Source organism: Neopelma chrysocephalum, unplaced genomic scaffold, assembly GCF_003984885.1.
Source record: "Neopelma chrysocephalum unplaced genomic scaffold, ASM398488v2 Primary Assembly neopelma1_23, whole genome shotgun sequence".
Lineage (NCBI taxonomy): Eukaryota > Metazoa > Chordata > Aves > Passeriformes > Pipridae > Neopelma > Neopelma chrysocephalum.
In genome coordinates this window covers 34,671,239-34,687,546 of record NW_020897691.1, presented here as the reverse complement: position 1 = coordinate 34,687,546, position 16,308 = coordinate 34,671,239, and the positions used below count along the sequence as shown (strand labels likewise).

The 16,308-nt window shown below is 37.4% G+C and overlaps 1 protein-coding gene across 2 annotated transcripts in view; it reads right to left on the bottom strand.

Moving 5' to 3' along the window:
* REV3L (REV3 like, DNA directed polymerase zeta catalytic subunit) overlaps nucleotides 1–16,308 on the bottom strand; it is a 131,514-nt gene that overhangs the window by 79,970 nt on the left and 35,236 nt on the right. For both annotated transcript variants that reach the window (XM_027692926.1, XM_027692916.1), the window contains exon 2: nucleotides 171–360. In XM_027692926.1, the coding sequence (XP_027548727.1) occupies nucleotides 171–360 (190 nt within the window). The remainder of the gene's footprint in view (nucleotides 1–170; nucleotides 361–16,308) is intronic.

Here is a 16,308-nt window from a genome sequence, read left to right as displayed (position 1 = left end):
AAGTGAGAAAAGTTACTTAAAGTTGTACAGGCCTGTATGAAGACATACATGAGGGGAAAGAAAAAGGAGTGGCACTGCAGTCACCCAAGTGCAAAGTAAGTGTTTCAATGTAGTACAACTGCAAAACATTTCAAAACAAATAACCAAAAATCCTAACAGGTCATACTTACATTCCAGATACTAATGACACTTTGAAAACATGCTGAACAGTAGAAGATGGATTGCCTAAAGCCACATTAAGCGCTCTGTCAATGCTGAATGCCACTTGACGAAGATGGTATTCTGGATGCTGTCCAAAACCATCATATGGTATATAGAGGTAAGGAAAGATACCATGTAAGTGGAGACAAGTCTTCTGACCTGAAAATAAAAGGGTAAACATTAATTTTCTAATGACTACATCTTTTTCTTCTTTTAAGGAGTCACCAAATTTATGAAACAAATGTAGCATATTTCAAACAAAAGGTATCAATGTAGAACAGTTCTCACATTTGATTAACTGACAAAAACAACACAGAACAGATGTGGTTACATGGCATACACAGGATTACACCTGTGTAATAGCAGAATTCACTACTACTTACTTTTTTTGTAGTCATAACACAACACATTCCTAAGAATAATTTTGCATACTGAGTCTGTGTCGGATGGTTAATGGTTTCTCAGCCTTTTGAAAATTTTTCAGTAACAAAGCTCTTCCCATTCCTCACTGGGATCAGCACACAACCTCTAAGAAATTAAAAAGAACGTCCAGAGTCACCTACAAGGCCATTTAATATTATAGTTAATAAGGCGTAAGTTGAGATGTGGAAAAAAACGGGTGATTTTCAACTTCTAAAATCTGTGGATCCCTGAGAGGTCTCTGCTGTATTATGTAGATCTCTAGACTTCTAACACCGCACTTAGTTCTCAGCATTAGCTTCCACAAGTCTGCAGTAACAGCAGAATGAAAGAACACACCACAAAAACCTTTGTGCCAGACCACAGCCTGAGCTCCTCATTCAGACAAGGCAGTACAGTGATGCAGACTGGGATCTCCCAAACCTGCCACATCTTTTTTTTATTGGAGGGGTGAGGGGAGGGCTAGTCTCAACTGCAATGCATGTTCTCTGTTCTCTTAGCACAATACAACAGAGCATGCATTCACTGCTGAAACAAACATGAGATCCTGCTGACCACCTTTTCAGTCCCAAAGATCATTCATGACTTTTCACCGGCCAGTGAAAAACTTTCACAGAAAAATACTATAAGCACATGTTGCTGATTAGCCCATCACCACAATGATAGGCAGCACGCATCATTTTGCATTGTTTGGATGAATTCCCTGCACGAGAACAACAAAACAGGCTGTGTTTTCATCAGCCCGGAGATAAACGTTAAAAAGAGGCAGCACAACTTCATTGGTCCACAAGACCAACGAAAAGACTTCCAGAAGTCCACTCTTTCAAACCAAGATTATTGCTCAGCAGGTGGACCTTGACTGAAGTAGTTATACTCATTCATACCCACATCAGTGCACCAGTGGCCACCCAGTAAAGACAGCTCTAGATCCATTAAAGCGCAGGTAGAACAGAGCTTCAGTCTCAGGACTGCCTGCAAACCTTTTACACCTGTGAAAAGCATGCCTCCAAATACCAGTAACAGCATAGCCTTTTTTTTTAACTGGGGATTAGATTTATTGCTCCTCAAATAATGTCTAGAAGTGAAAAAAATGCTCAAAGGATGGTACCACAAGTCCATTTTAACAGTGAATTTTATTCTTCTTGCAAGTCAACTCCATCAAGCCTCTTCATCAGTGTTGAAATACAATCTATATAAGCATTCATAATGTTGAGGTCATCATCTAGGAATTCTGTTCATGCCTTTAAAGTATCTCAGGAAAAGAAAATTCTTATTTATGTATCATGTTTTTCAAATAATAATACACTAAGAAAAAGGGGAAACTAAAGACAGAGACACTATGAATTAAAGGTTTGTTTGGGGTCTTTTTTTAATGGAAAAAAATAAAGGACAGTAAAAGCTTTATATTCCAAGAAACTTCTGCCCCCCTGAGGTGGAAAAAGTAATTTATTAGTAGCATGTGAACTGCAAGAAGACTGATTTGTGGAGTCGTACCAAACCATTTATTTTCTGTACCAAGTCACTAACAAATCTGAGCGTTTACTCCTGGTTGTACTTAAGGTGGATTTTGAAATAAAGGCTTCCACCATCCAAATATAATTAACAGAAAATTAATAGTTGTTTAAAGTTCTACAGTTTCTCTATTCCAGTTTGGTTGGTTTGTTTGTTTTTGGGAAGGGTTTGAGGTTGGTGGGTTTTTGTATTTTTGTTGCTCAGTTGGAAGGGGAGTGGGTTGTTGGTTGTGGTGGGGTTTTTTTAATGTATCCCAGGATCAGATTCAGGGAGAAATTAAAACTCATTCATATATATAATTTGTCTGAATGCCCACTGAATCTTTTAAAAAACAAGTGAACAAACCAACTCACCCCAAACTAAATCTGATATTAGAGCTACAGACCATGAATTCCTGGCAAATAATAGAGGTCTATCCCCCCCGTGAATTTCATAAATTCAGGTGTTTTCTACCTATGGCTTGTCAGTCAGAATCAGTTATGCACTTACACTTCTTTTTGCACTAATAGCTATAAACTCCTGCTCTTTTTGATACTTTAGAAAATACCTTTAATGGTTGCCCAAGTATTCTGAGTTATAATTAATCTATGTCCCCCCAGAACACAAAATTGCAAAGCACCAGAATAAAAAGAACAGTGAGACAGCCTAAATTTACTATACCTAAATTAAGGTTCCTTTCAAGTTAAGCAGCTATTTAACAGTTCCTGCTGAACTGAAAATATAATTTTATCATTGAATTAAAAAAAAAAGAACACATACAAAGAATGTTTCCTTCTATTTCCTTCTGTCCTCTTCCCCTGCACTCCCCTTTTTGTGCAAAAAACCCATGAAAAACACACTATAGCTTAAAATTGAGTAAAGAGTCAAATTACCACTTAACTCCAGGGAAATCATACAGAACATATACACTGAGCTGCTCTTCATTTTTGATTCTGCCAAGAAAGCAAACAAGTTACTGCTGATCTAAGACTACTATGAGGCCAGCAGCTGTCAAGTTACATGGGTTTACACAGCTACTTACTTTGATCCTTGATAATATTGACTTATTTACCACGATTTTTGGTTATACTGCTATTTTTACTTACACCCACATTACTACAAGTCGTACTCTGCTAGTATTAAGAACAGTCATTAATTTTCATCATTTAAGTAAAAGCATCAAAGTGCACCAGATGTCATGGTATTGAGTTTGAGGACAGACTCCAGTAACAGCAACCATGGTTTGCACTAAACCATTACAAATTCTAGTGAATTCTTTCCAATAGAGCCACAAGGAGAAAACAGATCTACCCACTGAGGATTTCAGGCCACAAAGACCCACCAATTTACATAAATTAAAAACTTGGCTTGGGAAAAGGTTAATGAGTTTTATGCTTTAGCTATGTTACTCTTAAATTCCTGCTTCTTTTCAGGGATATAGAGAAGCAAATTTGTACCACTAGAACAGCATCGACTGCTACAGTGCCCACTTACAGTGACCAGCAGATGTTATTTTTTATCTATTCATCAGGTTCTTTACATCTGTAGAATCATTGGAAATGGTGCTGGACAGCCGATTCTGCATATGACTGCTCTCCTCAGAATTTCCAGATACAACACTGGGTGACTGATGGGACAGGCCACTAAAATGTTTTTTCTGTGGCCTCATCATGGACCAATTGTGCATGTTCATCAAAATCATTCTGTACACAAATGGCACACATGATGTCTCTATTAACAAATGAACATAATGTGCACATTAAATGTGGTGGGCTAGTGGTGATTACAGGTTAGCAGCCAGGACGAGGCTGCTGACCCAACAGTTTCTCTGGCCTACACTCTCTAGAAGAATGAGGTCTGCACTGCCTGATTTATCCGCAGGTCACAGATCAAGCATTCCATTCAAGGGAACTGCTAAGTAAACGTACGGAAATGTAGAAGTAAAGCTGAAGCTTAATCATGAGTCTTTGTAAGGCACTGAATGAAGCAGTAAATGAAGGAACACAAAAAATGCTGCTGTAATGTAGAATAAAAAGGAATACACAAAACCTTGAGATATTACAAGATACTCCACTAGGAAACTGGCTATTTTCTCTGAAAAGAAGACACTGCAAATGAAATGTCAATATAGATGAATAGGTATAATAATAATGAATCAATACTTCAAAAATAATATAAATGCAATATTTCACACATTATAGAAAGTGAGCCCACCCCCCAAACACATACTTAGAAAAGCAAGTGGCATAAATATTACTGAAGTACTAAAATATAGCATTTCGCAGACTTGAAACCCATGAGAGAGAGATTAAGAAAGACAGTCTGGTACTTTTCTGGAAGATGATTGCCATATATATTACTATTAGGAGCACATACCAAGCATAATTCTTGAGTTACTCTATCATTTATAATATTACAAGAAAAATCTGTAGCAACCCTAAGACAGAAAACTTCAATATTATCAGAAGAGAACTAGAACCAGTACAACAAAGGAATGCAAAGATGCTCAACAATTACTTAGTAAGATACAGGATGTCTTCTGATGTCTTCTGACCTCCAAAATGCTCAGCGACACATGATGATTTGGTACAGATAAAACTGAGATGCAATCTACACAGAATCACAGAATGGTTGAGATTGGAACAGACCTCTGAAACTCATCCTGTCCAGCCTCTTGCCCAAACTTATGAACACCTAATTTCACAGTACAGTAAGCTAGAGAACCCAAGTATTATTTTTCAAGTGTCCTCAGAGAAGTGCTATTTCATAATTTGAAAACATTGACTTTGATTTTAACCTTTAAAAACTTCTTTCCACTGGGATCAAATTGGACGAATTTCTGTACAAAAGAAAAATGTGAAAATTACTTATAAGGGAACTTACTGTATTCTCCAGTTCAGGAACAAAGTCTGCAAACAAGACAGACATGGAGCACTTCAGGAGTCATCGCAGCTAGCACATGGAAATCTGTATATACATTCAAGGAGAAGATGGAAATCCATCTGTTCTAGATGGAATTCCACACAGACATGACTACCTGCTGGCTCATATTTCATCAAGGGGAGAGCTCCTGCAGACATTGCCTCCATTTATCTCTTCCAAAAGACTTATCTCATGTCTGAACAAAGCATGTGGATCACAGAAGGCAATCAGGTTGGTCAAGCATGATTTACCTTGAGTGAATCCATTCTGACTACTCTACTATTTCTAATAATGAATGAGAACATGCCCTACAGTTGTGATACTGTAATGACACTCAAAATACTCATAAATGACACTCAAAGCCATTTACTTAGCTCCTATCCTGTAATTCTTAATTTAGGAACTGACTACGGAACCCTTGCAAGCTGAACTTAATACTGGAAACATTTTGAATAGACATCATCTCCTTTAATATTTAGAAAACAAAAACTAAATCTAGATAAATATGACTTCAGAAAACAGTTAAATGCTGGTCTACATGCAGATATATTTTGCTGTGTTATTTCTGCTACAGAACAAGCTGATTCCATTATAAGAAACTAAGCAGAGCCATGGGGAACAACAACATGGAATGCAATCCTCCATGTAAATGAACAACCAGTATTGTTGAAGCTGTCCCTAAAACTGTTATTTTAATTGCTGAACTGTGATCCATTTCTCCCAGGCCATTGTAAAATACAATGGGGGTGGGGTAGGGTGTGTTAAAATAGAGAATGCAGCAGCACTTAAAAGCATGGCAAAAGCCCAAGATTTTAGGAAAATTCTGGCTGGGGATTAATAAAAAAATGCATAAGATGGAAGACAAAGGGCTTTTATACATTTGCCATCCATTAGAAGTACTTTAAGTGTAGTTTTGTTAAGTGGCAGGACTATTTAAAAATGGACAGTATTAGCAGAAGTGACACATCAAGGGTGTCACTACAGGATGCAGAAAAGGCTAGGCAGTTATAAGGGATTTCCTTCCTTTACTGGCAACAGTAAAGCAAAATCATTAGAAAGAAAAAGACGTGACACCACCATCTTAAAAAGATAATAGATATTTTCAAGTAACTTTTGAACCACCTAGATTCAAAAATATTTGAGAAACAAACTGTGAACTGTAATGCCTACAGAGATGAGAAAACCAACAATCCTGTTGGAAAAACAATTCTAAAAATGAAAATTCATAAATGGGATAGACATTAGAACTCAATTTCATAGTAATTTCTTCACACAATAAAAGGTACCATGTCGTAGGCAATCTCACCCTTTCTCCAGGAACAAGCTTCAGAGAGCAATATCAAGTTGTAACAGGAGTACTTTATCTACCCTGCTAGGTAGATGCAACACGAACATCTTGTGCACAGTTTAGATGGTGCTTTAAGTTTAATCTATGTTGCTCACTGGGGTGGACTTGTCAAATCTCTGATCACCGAGTACCACTCAGAAACGAGCTACTGAAAATAGACAGAACTCGATTCCTTTATGGTGATAACGCAGCCTATGAAACTATTGTCACCATTCTTTCCCTCTGACACAAAGCAAATGAATCACATACATGGACAGACACCAGCAATGTAATGCTTTGATGAAGATAAATCCCTTTCCCAGCAAAACCTGGGAAGGTCTTTCTGTCTTACAACTCTTGCTATCTCATTCAAAAACATAAAGAGTTTAATCTTTTAATATTGCAGAGTTCTTCAGCAGTATATTACATTAATGTAACTTCTTCAGTGATCAAATGAAACTCTCAACCTGTTCCCAGAGTCCTGAATCAAGTCAGCTTTTTTTCCAAGGGGTGAGAAGAAAGGGAGGACTACGCACACTGTAGTCTTGGATACTAGAGAATACTGGATGTCAGAGAAACAAGAATAATGAAATAAGGTCTTGCAGCAGCAAGATATTCTCAAAACAAAATCAAGAACAGAGCACAAAGACTTTATTTCATATATAATATTAGATATTTGCGTCAAAGTTTTCATTTTTTCCCTGGGATTGAGAAAACACATTTCAGTAACACCTGTAAACGGGACAAAATTTTTTTTTCTTACATTTCTTGGAATCCAAATGGAGGGTTTAGTTATTTTTAATTCTTTAGTCAGTAACTGTTCATGTAATACCTCTACTCTTACGAAGATAAAAAATAAAAAAAGAAAAAAAGAAAGCTCATCCACAAAGAAAACGAGGGCCTTTGACTCATTACAATTAGACTGTTCCTTACCCTTGATGCAGAGATCCTTAGAGAGGGAAAAGAGCTGAGTTTTCTGTCTGTAATTTAAAATCAAAAATCTCTGTATAACTAGGTGCATATTGATGTAATATCTTGAACTATGGGGAGAAACAAAGATAAGAGAAAATCAGATCTCTGGGCAGTATCTAGATTCGAGCAAGAAGTCCACAAGCTTCCTTGAATTCATTATCTTCCAAAAGAGAAATTCCTCTCAGGTTCTCTAGCAAAAATGTCAGGTCCCAAGGTCCAGATACCTGAGAACCTTGGAAGGGGTGTTTCTACTGCTCCAAGGTTTAAAGATAATAGCTTAGGTAACACTTATGTAAACATCTGAAACGCTGATTTTTACATTGGGCATTACTGTTGATGGAAAATATCAATTGTAAGTTTCAAAAGCAAGGCTACTATCTGTGTCTTACTGAGAACATTTAACCTATAATTTTTATTCTAATATGTAAAAGAAGCTCTGTTATTTCTTCCCACATAAATAACGAGCAAACCCCAAGAAAAAAGCATAAAAATTGAAACAGGTTATTTAATACATCAACTCAGTGAAGATATTCTGATGATCTTCACAAAACTACCTCCTCCTGCCTTGAAATGAGAAGGATGGACCTTTTGGAATTCCTGGTGTGATATTAGAAAACAATCTCAGTAATACTACTGATGAACCTATAGGATGCAAAGGTACATTATCAGAAAGAAACAGCTATTACCTACTGTTATCCCCAAGCAAAAAAACCCTGAAATATAACCCATGAAATTTATTGTTACACAGTACAACTGGAACCAGGAAAGTCCAAAGATGCAGAAGATAATTTAAAGTACAAGTCTCCAGAAATAACAGAGACCAAAGAAGCTAAGCACCTCAAAGAGCAAGGATGAAATATGTACAAACCCTTCTTCACTAGATGATGACTTGTGAATTGCAAGAAATAGCAACAACATTTTCTTCTTTTCTTAAGACATGCAAGGCAAGGTTAGGTATTCACTTATTAAGCACCCATCACTAAAATGAACCACATACAAAATGTTATTCTTGCTTCTGCTATTGACAGATTGCTCATGTAAGCAGCTGGACAGTATCAGCAGCTATTTCTAAAATGAGTGTCAAAAATCACTATGAAACCAGTTAAAATGAACTAAAAGACATAAAGGAGGCAAATGCAGCTGGCCCGAGCTACAGATTCTAGCAATCATACTGGGCTTCTGGCATTCACAGGCTGGTAACACAGGCAAGCTGCTATTCCAGTAAGAAAAGCAACTACATGAAAGCAACAGAGGCAAAGTATGTTTGACCACACTGACCAGAACATAGCTGAATAGAAAAGAATGTATTTACTAGTCCCAGGTAAATTAATGAGGTGTACTTTACCACATCCTGTAAAGGATGAAAAAACAAGTCAGTAGTAAAGAGTAGGAGCAGAGTAGTCAGACAGCATTTGGTTTCCATTTCCCCCAACTCCATTTCATTAAAGATTGATACTGCTACACAAGTTCTGTTACTTATCTTTTCGGTCTTTCTTGATGCAAGTAACACAATCCACATGTAAATAGAAAATGGTGAATAGATATTCAAAGAAGAAAAGGTTCTGGTGGTTGGTAACTGAACTTCAACTTTCACCTCTGTATGAGGCTCACTGCCTGTTTAAATACTGTGATGTGTGTGCATTGTTTCAGCCACAATTTGTCTCTTTTCCTGTGTCAGACAAAACCAACTGAAACATTTTTGTTCAACAGGTGTTTTCCTGTCAGCTACATAGCTAGTTAGAGAAAAAGCACCATAAATCATTGCCAAAAGTTTAGTTACTCTAAACTGCAGGTAAAAAACCCCTGACCTTGTGGTAAGGTTAACAGTGTTTTCATCAGTATTATCTTTCACAGACACTTTTCAGAAACATTCGCTATTTATAAATTCCTGAACAACACCAAGCTTCTGCAATCCCCCCAAAATTACACACTCTAGAGTGCGCACACTCTCATGAGTCAGATTAGTTTACGTTAACGAGTAAATGACACCACATTGTTTGTTTTCTCTTCCTCTGTTCTTCAAACAGCACTAATTCTGTGAATATTTCTTGGAATTTTTCTTTGCATTTGTATTTGCATTAAGATCTCCCACTTGTTGGTAAATGTCATTTCAGCCTACTTCTCTAGCTAATGAAAGTTAGAGGATGTGCTCCACAAATACGAGCACTGCTCTTAGGCTACCCATAAGCAAATTTGCCACACTCAGTACTCCTTATCACACCCCCCCCTTTTATTTCATTACAGAAGTTCTTACCGTCTTTTGTATGTTCTAGGCTTATAATTTTTGGACAAGTAGCAACTTACTTATAAAATACTTCCTTACTATAGACACCTTTTAAATTTCTGTATAAGCTTTTGAAATTACTACATGGTATGTGACAGTAATAGCAGGAGAAAAGAATCTCATGACCCAGAAAATAAAGTGTGTTCTTAATATCTTACTAACTCTGTGTTCAAGGTTTATGTGGCAAGCGGTTGGCAGAGGGGGGGCTGCTGTGGGAAGAGGCCGGAGGCTGCTCTATATGGGACACAGCCAGACCCCACAGACACACTGCAGAGAACAGCTGAGTTCTTCAGCCAAGCTGCGGACACTTCTGGGAAAACAAATTTCAGAAAGAGAAGACCAAAGTAAGAGAAAAGTGGAGGAGGAAGATGGAACAGCAGATATCCCCTGCAGCTCATGGAAGAGCCCACATGGAAGCAGATATCCCCCCTGCAGCCTGTGGAGAATGCCACAGTGGAGCACAAGAATATTCCTGAAGGAAATGCAGCCTGTGGAGAGCCCACATCAGAGCAGTGGAAGAGAGGCAGAGAGATACCACTATGTACTGGCTGCAACCTCCCTGCCACTCTCCATGGGAGCTTGCACAGCAGGGGTAGGGTGTGTGGTCTGGGGAGTCTGGAGTCCAGAAACAGAGCTGAGCCTGGGGGGAGCGGGGAGGAAAGGTGTGCTGTTTTGAGCTGTTTCTCACTACCTGAATCAACTTTAATTGGCAATAAATTAGTTAATTCTCCCCACATAGAGTCTGTTTTGCCTGCAATGGTAATTGGTAAGCAATTTCCTTGTGGTTATCTCAACCCATTGTTTTAATGTTTCTGTTTTTCCTATTTTATCCCCCTGTATTACCAGACTGGGGTGGTAGGTTGCAGAAGGAAGCAGCTGGGTGGGAATTTTGCTGTTTGCCAAGTCTAACCTGGCAGGCACTGGTCAACAGAAATGATCCTCTGGATGTCAACCTCTAGAGCCCTACAAACTCTGCCAGAAGGTTTGAAAAAGGTAACAAAATAAAGCAAGTCTTAGTGTCAGTAGACTTCTACCTTCTACCTTGTAATCTCTCACTTCACCAGGAGACTTCGGAGGGTGCTACAGCCATAAGTCTCTGCTTTAAATCTTTATTGAGAGTAGAAGTTCCAGCCTACCTGTATTAACTTAATGGAAAACAACATACAGCCTCAATCACCAGAGTAATAAAACCTTTCAATGCAACATTAATATATTTAACCACAAGCTTTCCATAAATTAGTCCTATTACCATAGCTTACATTAAATGACATAATGCTATAAACACTGTCCATTTGTTGTATTAATATATAATTAAACAATGTGGGAGACAATATTACCCTTTGCAACAAACCTACTTAAAAACATATTAGTGAAAGATATGCCTATTTATGAGTTTTCCAAAACAGGTTATGCACGAAGGTGCAGAATGTTCAAGACATTTCCAAGTAAGGGAAAAAGAGAAGCTACAGCAAGCAGATAGAGTGACAGAATGCTCTAATCCATTGCAGCTTTTTAAAAAAATGCTATCAATTGAAATTGCATACACCTCAAATCCTTATTCAAAGTTTTGCCTAAAGATTCTCACGACAGGATCCTTCAACCAGCTATACAAGGGAAATGATTTTCAGCTGGTAACAGCAGCCTTTGGTTTGCCATGAACCAATCCTCAGCCAAATTCAATTCTAGAGAGCCATTACAGAGGGAGCAGCTCGACACAGGAGCTACAGAAACCGTATTCTTGAAGGCTAGTGGTCTGAATCCCGATTCACCTCACAGAATTGTAAATCCTGAGCAGTTCTATACTTCGTATCACACACACACACAAAATCTTACCATCCCCTTTTCCTTCAGATAATTTTTAACTTCTTCACTCCCAATTTAGCAGTTCAATAATTATATTCAGCAGTTACTCAGGATTAATTTGAAAGATATTGTGCACGTGCAAGTGCAAAAACAACTGTTTTAAACAGTAGAAAAAACAGCAGCATTAGAAAAATAAAATTCAGATTACAGCATTTTTCAGTGTTTTTTTTTTTTAATTGTTTTCCTTCACACTAAAAGAGCATGGTATGTGGAAATCACACTACAGTAATGTTATTTCTCTATTTTTATTTTGCCTGTCAATATATTAGCCTCTTTGCTTGTCAAAAGACATGGGAGGGTAAGAGTCATACACGAGGAAAAAAGTCCTTGAAACCAAAAGTAAATTCAACTAGCCCTTTTTAGACTTTATCTACAGCATATCAAAATCTGTATTTTAGTTTTTTGCCTTCTACTGCAAATATAGTCCTCAGGTCTCTGCCACACCCTCAGCTGTGGGTACTAACAAGCAGGGTTTTTTCTCCCCCACTCCAGGTAAACAAAGACCTTAGCATCCACTGAAGAAAACAGATGCTAAATACAGGCACAGCATCCGTCACTCTTCAAATGTGATCTTTTTATGCCTTCTTCCTTTATATTTTACAAAATATGTAAATGAATGCTCTTTCAGTAATACAGCTGGTGTTGTTATTTTATTTTGCACATTTTGCAATACTATTAAGTATTGTACTTCCTATTTTGGTTTCTTTTGCTTCCTTGTCTTTAATTAGGCATCCGTCCCCCTCTTTTCATCTTCTGTAAAGTCTAGCGTCTTGTGGCAGCACTTGAAGGGTTTCATGGCTATTTGCCTGCTTGAGCCTGCCTTTCTGCAAAGAATGCCCAGTCTTTGTAGCATTCTTATCTTAGGCTTGTTACAGTCATTAATTGATAACACACACACTGTCTTACCTCTTCACATGGTTAAAACTACAAAATCTTTTTCTGTCTCAGTGCTACAGCAAAAAAATTTAAACACCTGAGCACTTTACAGAAAGCATGTATCCAAAGACTGCTTGCCTTGTACAGAACATTTCATGTAGTTCTTGTATTTACTCAATAACCTTCACAGTGGCCGTAAAGACCTCGCAGACTGGATGCTTCACTTGCCAAAGCAAAGTACTTACAGACACGTCTGCATTCTTTAAGAAATGTTTTCAAGTGTTACTCAGAAGTATCTGTCACAGATGTAGTGTCATCCAGTCCAGATACTCCTATTTTTACAAGGTCATGTCACTGGCTAATAAACTTTCAATGGCTGAAATTCTGTGTACAGAACAACTAATTACTGACTACCATTCTGTGCTGAAAACAAAAGCTCTCCCTCAAAAACAATCACCAGTTATCCCTTTCCTCAAATCTATGACAACGGTGATACATAGGCAGTACCACTGAAACAATTAGGTTGGAAAAGACCTCTGAGATCATCAAGTCTAACCTATGACCAAACACCACCTTGTCAACTAGACCTCAGCACTAAGTGCCACACAGTTTTTCCTTAAATACCTCCAGGGATGGTGACTCTACCATCTCCCTGAGCAGCCCATTCCAATGTCCAATAACCCTTTCTGTGAAGAAATTCCTCCTAGTGTCCAATGCCATGATGCTGCTTATATCTATGTCCTTTGTGACTGATACACTACAAGCTTTTCCTTAAAAATAAAAACAAAATTTGAGCAATGGGGATTTCTTCTGTGGTTTTGTCTAATAGCATGAATAAAGTGTGCAGCAAGAGCAAAACAACTGCATTAAAATACATAGATTCCCTCTCTCTGGGTTCTCAGTAGCCCTACTGCTGGTATCCAGCAAGGGCAGAAAGAAAAAAAAAACAAAACCAAACCCAACAACAACAACAAAACACCAACCCAAAAGACAAAACTTTGCATGAAGAGGGGGAACAAAAAGATAAACAGAGAGATGAAGAAATGCAGAGTGGGGGTTGTGGGGGTGGGGGCAGAACATGGCCAATCTACTCACAGAAATCTTAGGAAGTGCCAGAACAGTGTGCAACTAGTTAAGCCTTTGGCTCCTCACATATATTATTAAAGTGTATTTGTGCAACTGGTAGTGACTCTCTCACAAAACATCTTCACCTGATACAGAAGAAAGACCTGGAATCTGCAATAAGTCAGAACTACATGCTGAATGACTTACTTGCATAATGCATATCTCATTTGTCACAGTAGTTTGGAATTTATGCCAATGAAGGAGGCACCAATGCATACAGAAACGTTCATCATCGAGGTAGATGAACATCATTCTAGTAGATAGCATTCCCACCTTTCTCTTGGAATTTTTATTGTGATGCTGAGTAAGTCACACGTTAAAAGGCAGAGGGAGCCTTTATTACACTGAAACACCTAAAATGGTTTAGAAAATGGCAAAATAATTCTATGCTTAATTAAAGCATTAGGCAATGTAAAGTTATAAAAACTTAAACCATAATACTTTCAGGTTAAAACCCCACAAAAGTTTAAAAAATTAAAATCTAATATTTTCACTTTGTAATCTCAGCTCTTCGTGTACAAGATACTATCATTACCGCAGCTCTGACTTGCAGATAACATCACAAAAAATATTATAAATACATCAACATTACAAGAAAAAACCCCTCTCCATGTGAATGTTTTATTTGGATTAAGTTTTTGACTGTGGATAATAAAAAAGATTGCCCTCACCTGCCGAGTAATTGGTTAAAAAGTCACTAAGCACCATATGCTAATTGTTATGGAAAATGAGGAAAAAATGGCATTTTATCACATTATGGAAAATCATCCTAATGCTTTCACACAAGGGAAAAGATTTCTGGCATATCTTCACTCTTTTTAGTGACTGCAACCCTGGTGTTCTTTTAATAAAGAATTTATATGCAACACTGATAAACAGGGACTGCAGAACTCTACAGCAGATGAGGAAAAGAGATGGGAAGGGGACTAGTTAAAATTTGGCAACTCTGAAGGTTGAATATGTCCCTACTCATTGCAAGGGGGTTGGACTACATTACCTATAAAGGTCCTTTCCAAGCCGAATCATTCCATGGTTCTCTGAAGGTGAAAAAAACAATTGACCTGTAGATGCCACTTGACAGATCATGTTGATCTAAATCAAGATCTGCTCCTTTTCTCAGGACACAGAAGGACCAAAAGTCTGTATCAAAATCTTTGTTGGTATTTCCAAGGCTCTATAAGGCTGTATTTCTCCTCTGTTGCTTAGGTTTAGCTTGTATTTCAGGTTAAGCCTCAAATGACTTACTACACTTAGATAAACAATATAAAGAAGCAAGCCAGTTAACAATAAGATACTGAATAATGGAAAACTGAGATAGGTAAAAGGTAAATGTGTTCAATATGTAAGCATCAATTAATTGAACTTCAATAAGTCACAAAATTCCTACAGGAAATTGCAATATATTACCAGAACATACAGAACTAAGCAATTAGAAACGGTATCATAACACATGTGCTTTGCCAGTATAAGGATAACATCAGCTCTTACATATCAGTATGAGAACAACTATCTACCAAACCTAAATTGACCAACATTTGACCTCAGCACAACTGACATCTATCACACTATTTAATGTTCTCAATCAAGATCAGGCCGGGCCAAAAAGAGCAACCTGGTAAACAAATGACATTTGGTTCAGCTACTGCTGTATGCTGTCCTTTATGGTGAATACATATACTTTCTCATACAATTCCAGCTCTAAAAGAACAAGTGCACGAGTCAACTTGTGGCTGGAATGAATAATGTACTAGATTCCTTATGAACTTCTATCTAAAACCAGTTTTATGACAGTATTGCATGTTCAGCATTTGCACACATCAACTTTAGTTGTATCCACTTTAGTGTATCCAAAGGTGAAATTATGAGTGCAGTTGGTTACAAATGCTTCATCTGAATTGCTAAAGATTTACTTCTCATATCAACACAGCAGAAGCCACATTATAAAGGTATATGGATGTATTTGAGTTAGAGGTAAAGTATTTGCTTACTGATGGTTTTTTTCCAAATTTAAATGTCAAATTTATTTAAATATTACCTATGAATTACTGCTGAAATACAAGCATGTTTTAACATACTACACTCTAAAGTAAATTTTAAAAAATATATTTATTAAAGCATCATTTAAACCCAGCATATAGCAAACTGTCCATTTAGATCTTACAGTTTTCAGATTACAGTGAATTGAATGGAAAACACTTCAAAGTTTGGATACTACTTCTGTTCGTCCAACCATTTTTAACCTTAACAATACTTAGGAAGAAACGAAATAACACAGTTGTACAAATCCAAAGTATTACATCTGCTACATATGTTCCTCAGTTTTTAGTTTTTGCCTTTCTAGTTCTCTAGGAAAGTCAAGGAAAAAAATCAAAATACAGCATAAGGAAAGCAAAAAACACAACCCCAAAATCAACTTTGTGTTCCAAGTGTTTCAATACAAAATATCCTCCACATGTTCATACAGAACAGACACGACAGATCACTCTTTAGAAAAAGCCTTTTGGCTGTGCAGTAGAGACAAAATCAGACAAAAACTAAGCTGTCTAGGTCATCTGCTCTTGCTCCTGCTCTCCAAGACTTCGGACATTTGCACTAGGAACTGAGCAGGAACACTGACCTGGACAAAAAAATCACCTTGCAAAAATCAGCTTGCCAAGTTCACTATAAGTGCACAACTTACTGTGCCAGCACACACAGACACAAAGCTGCACAGGGTGGTTGTGCACAGTTCTTGCTTCACACAGTATCAATGTCAGCTAACAGACAGCATAAGCAGCATTCAAAATGATAACCTAATTATTATCTACTTTAAAAGCAAAGGAAAACA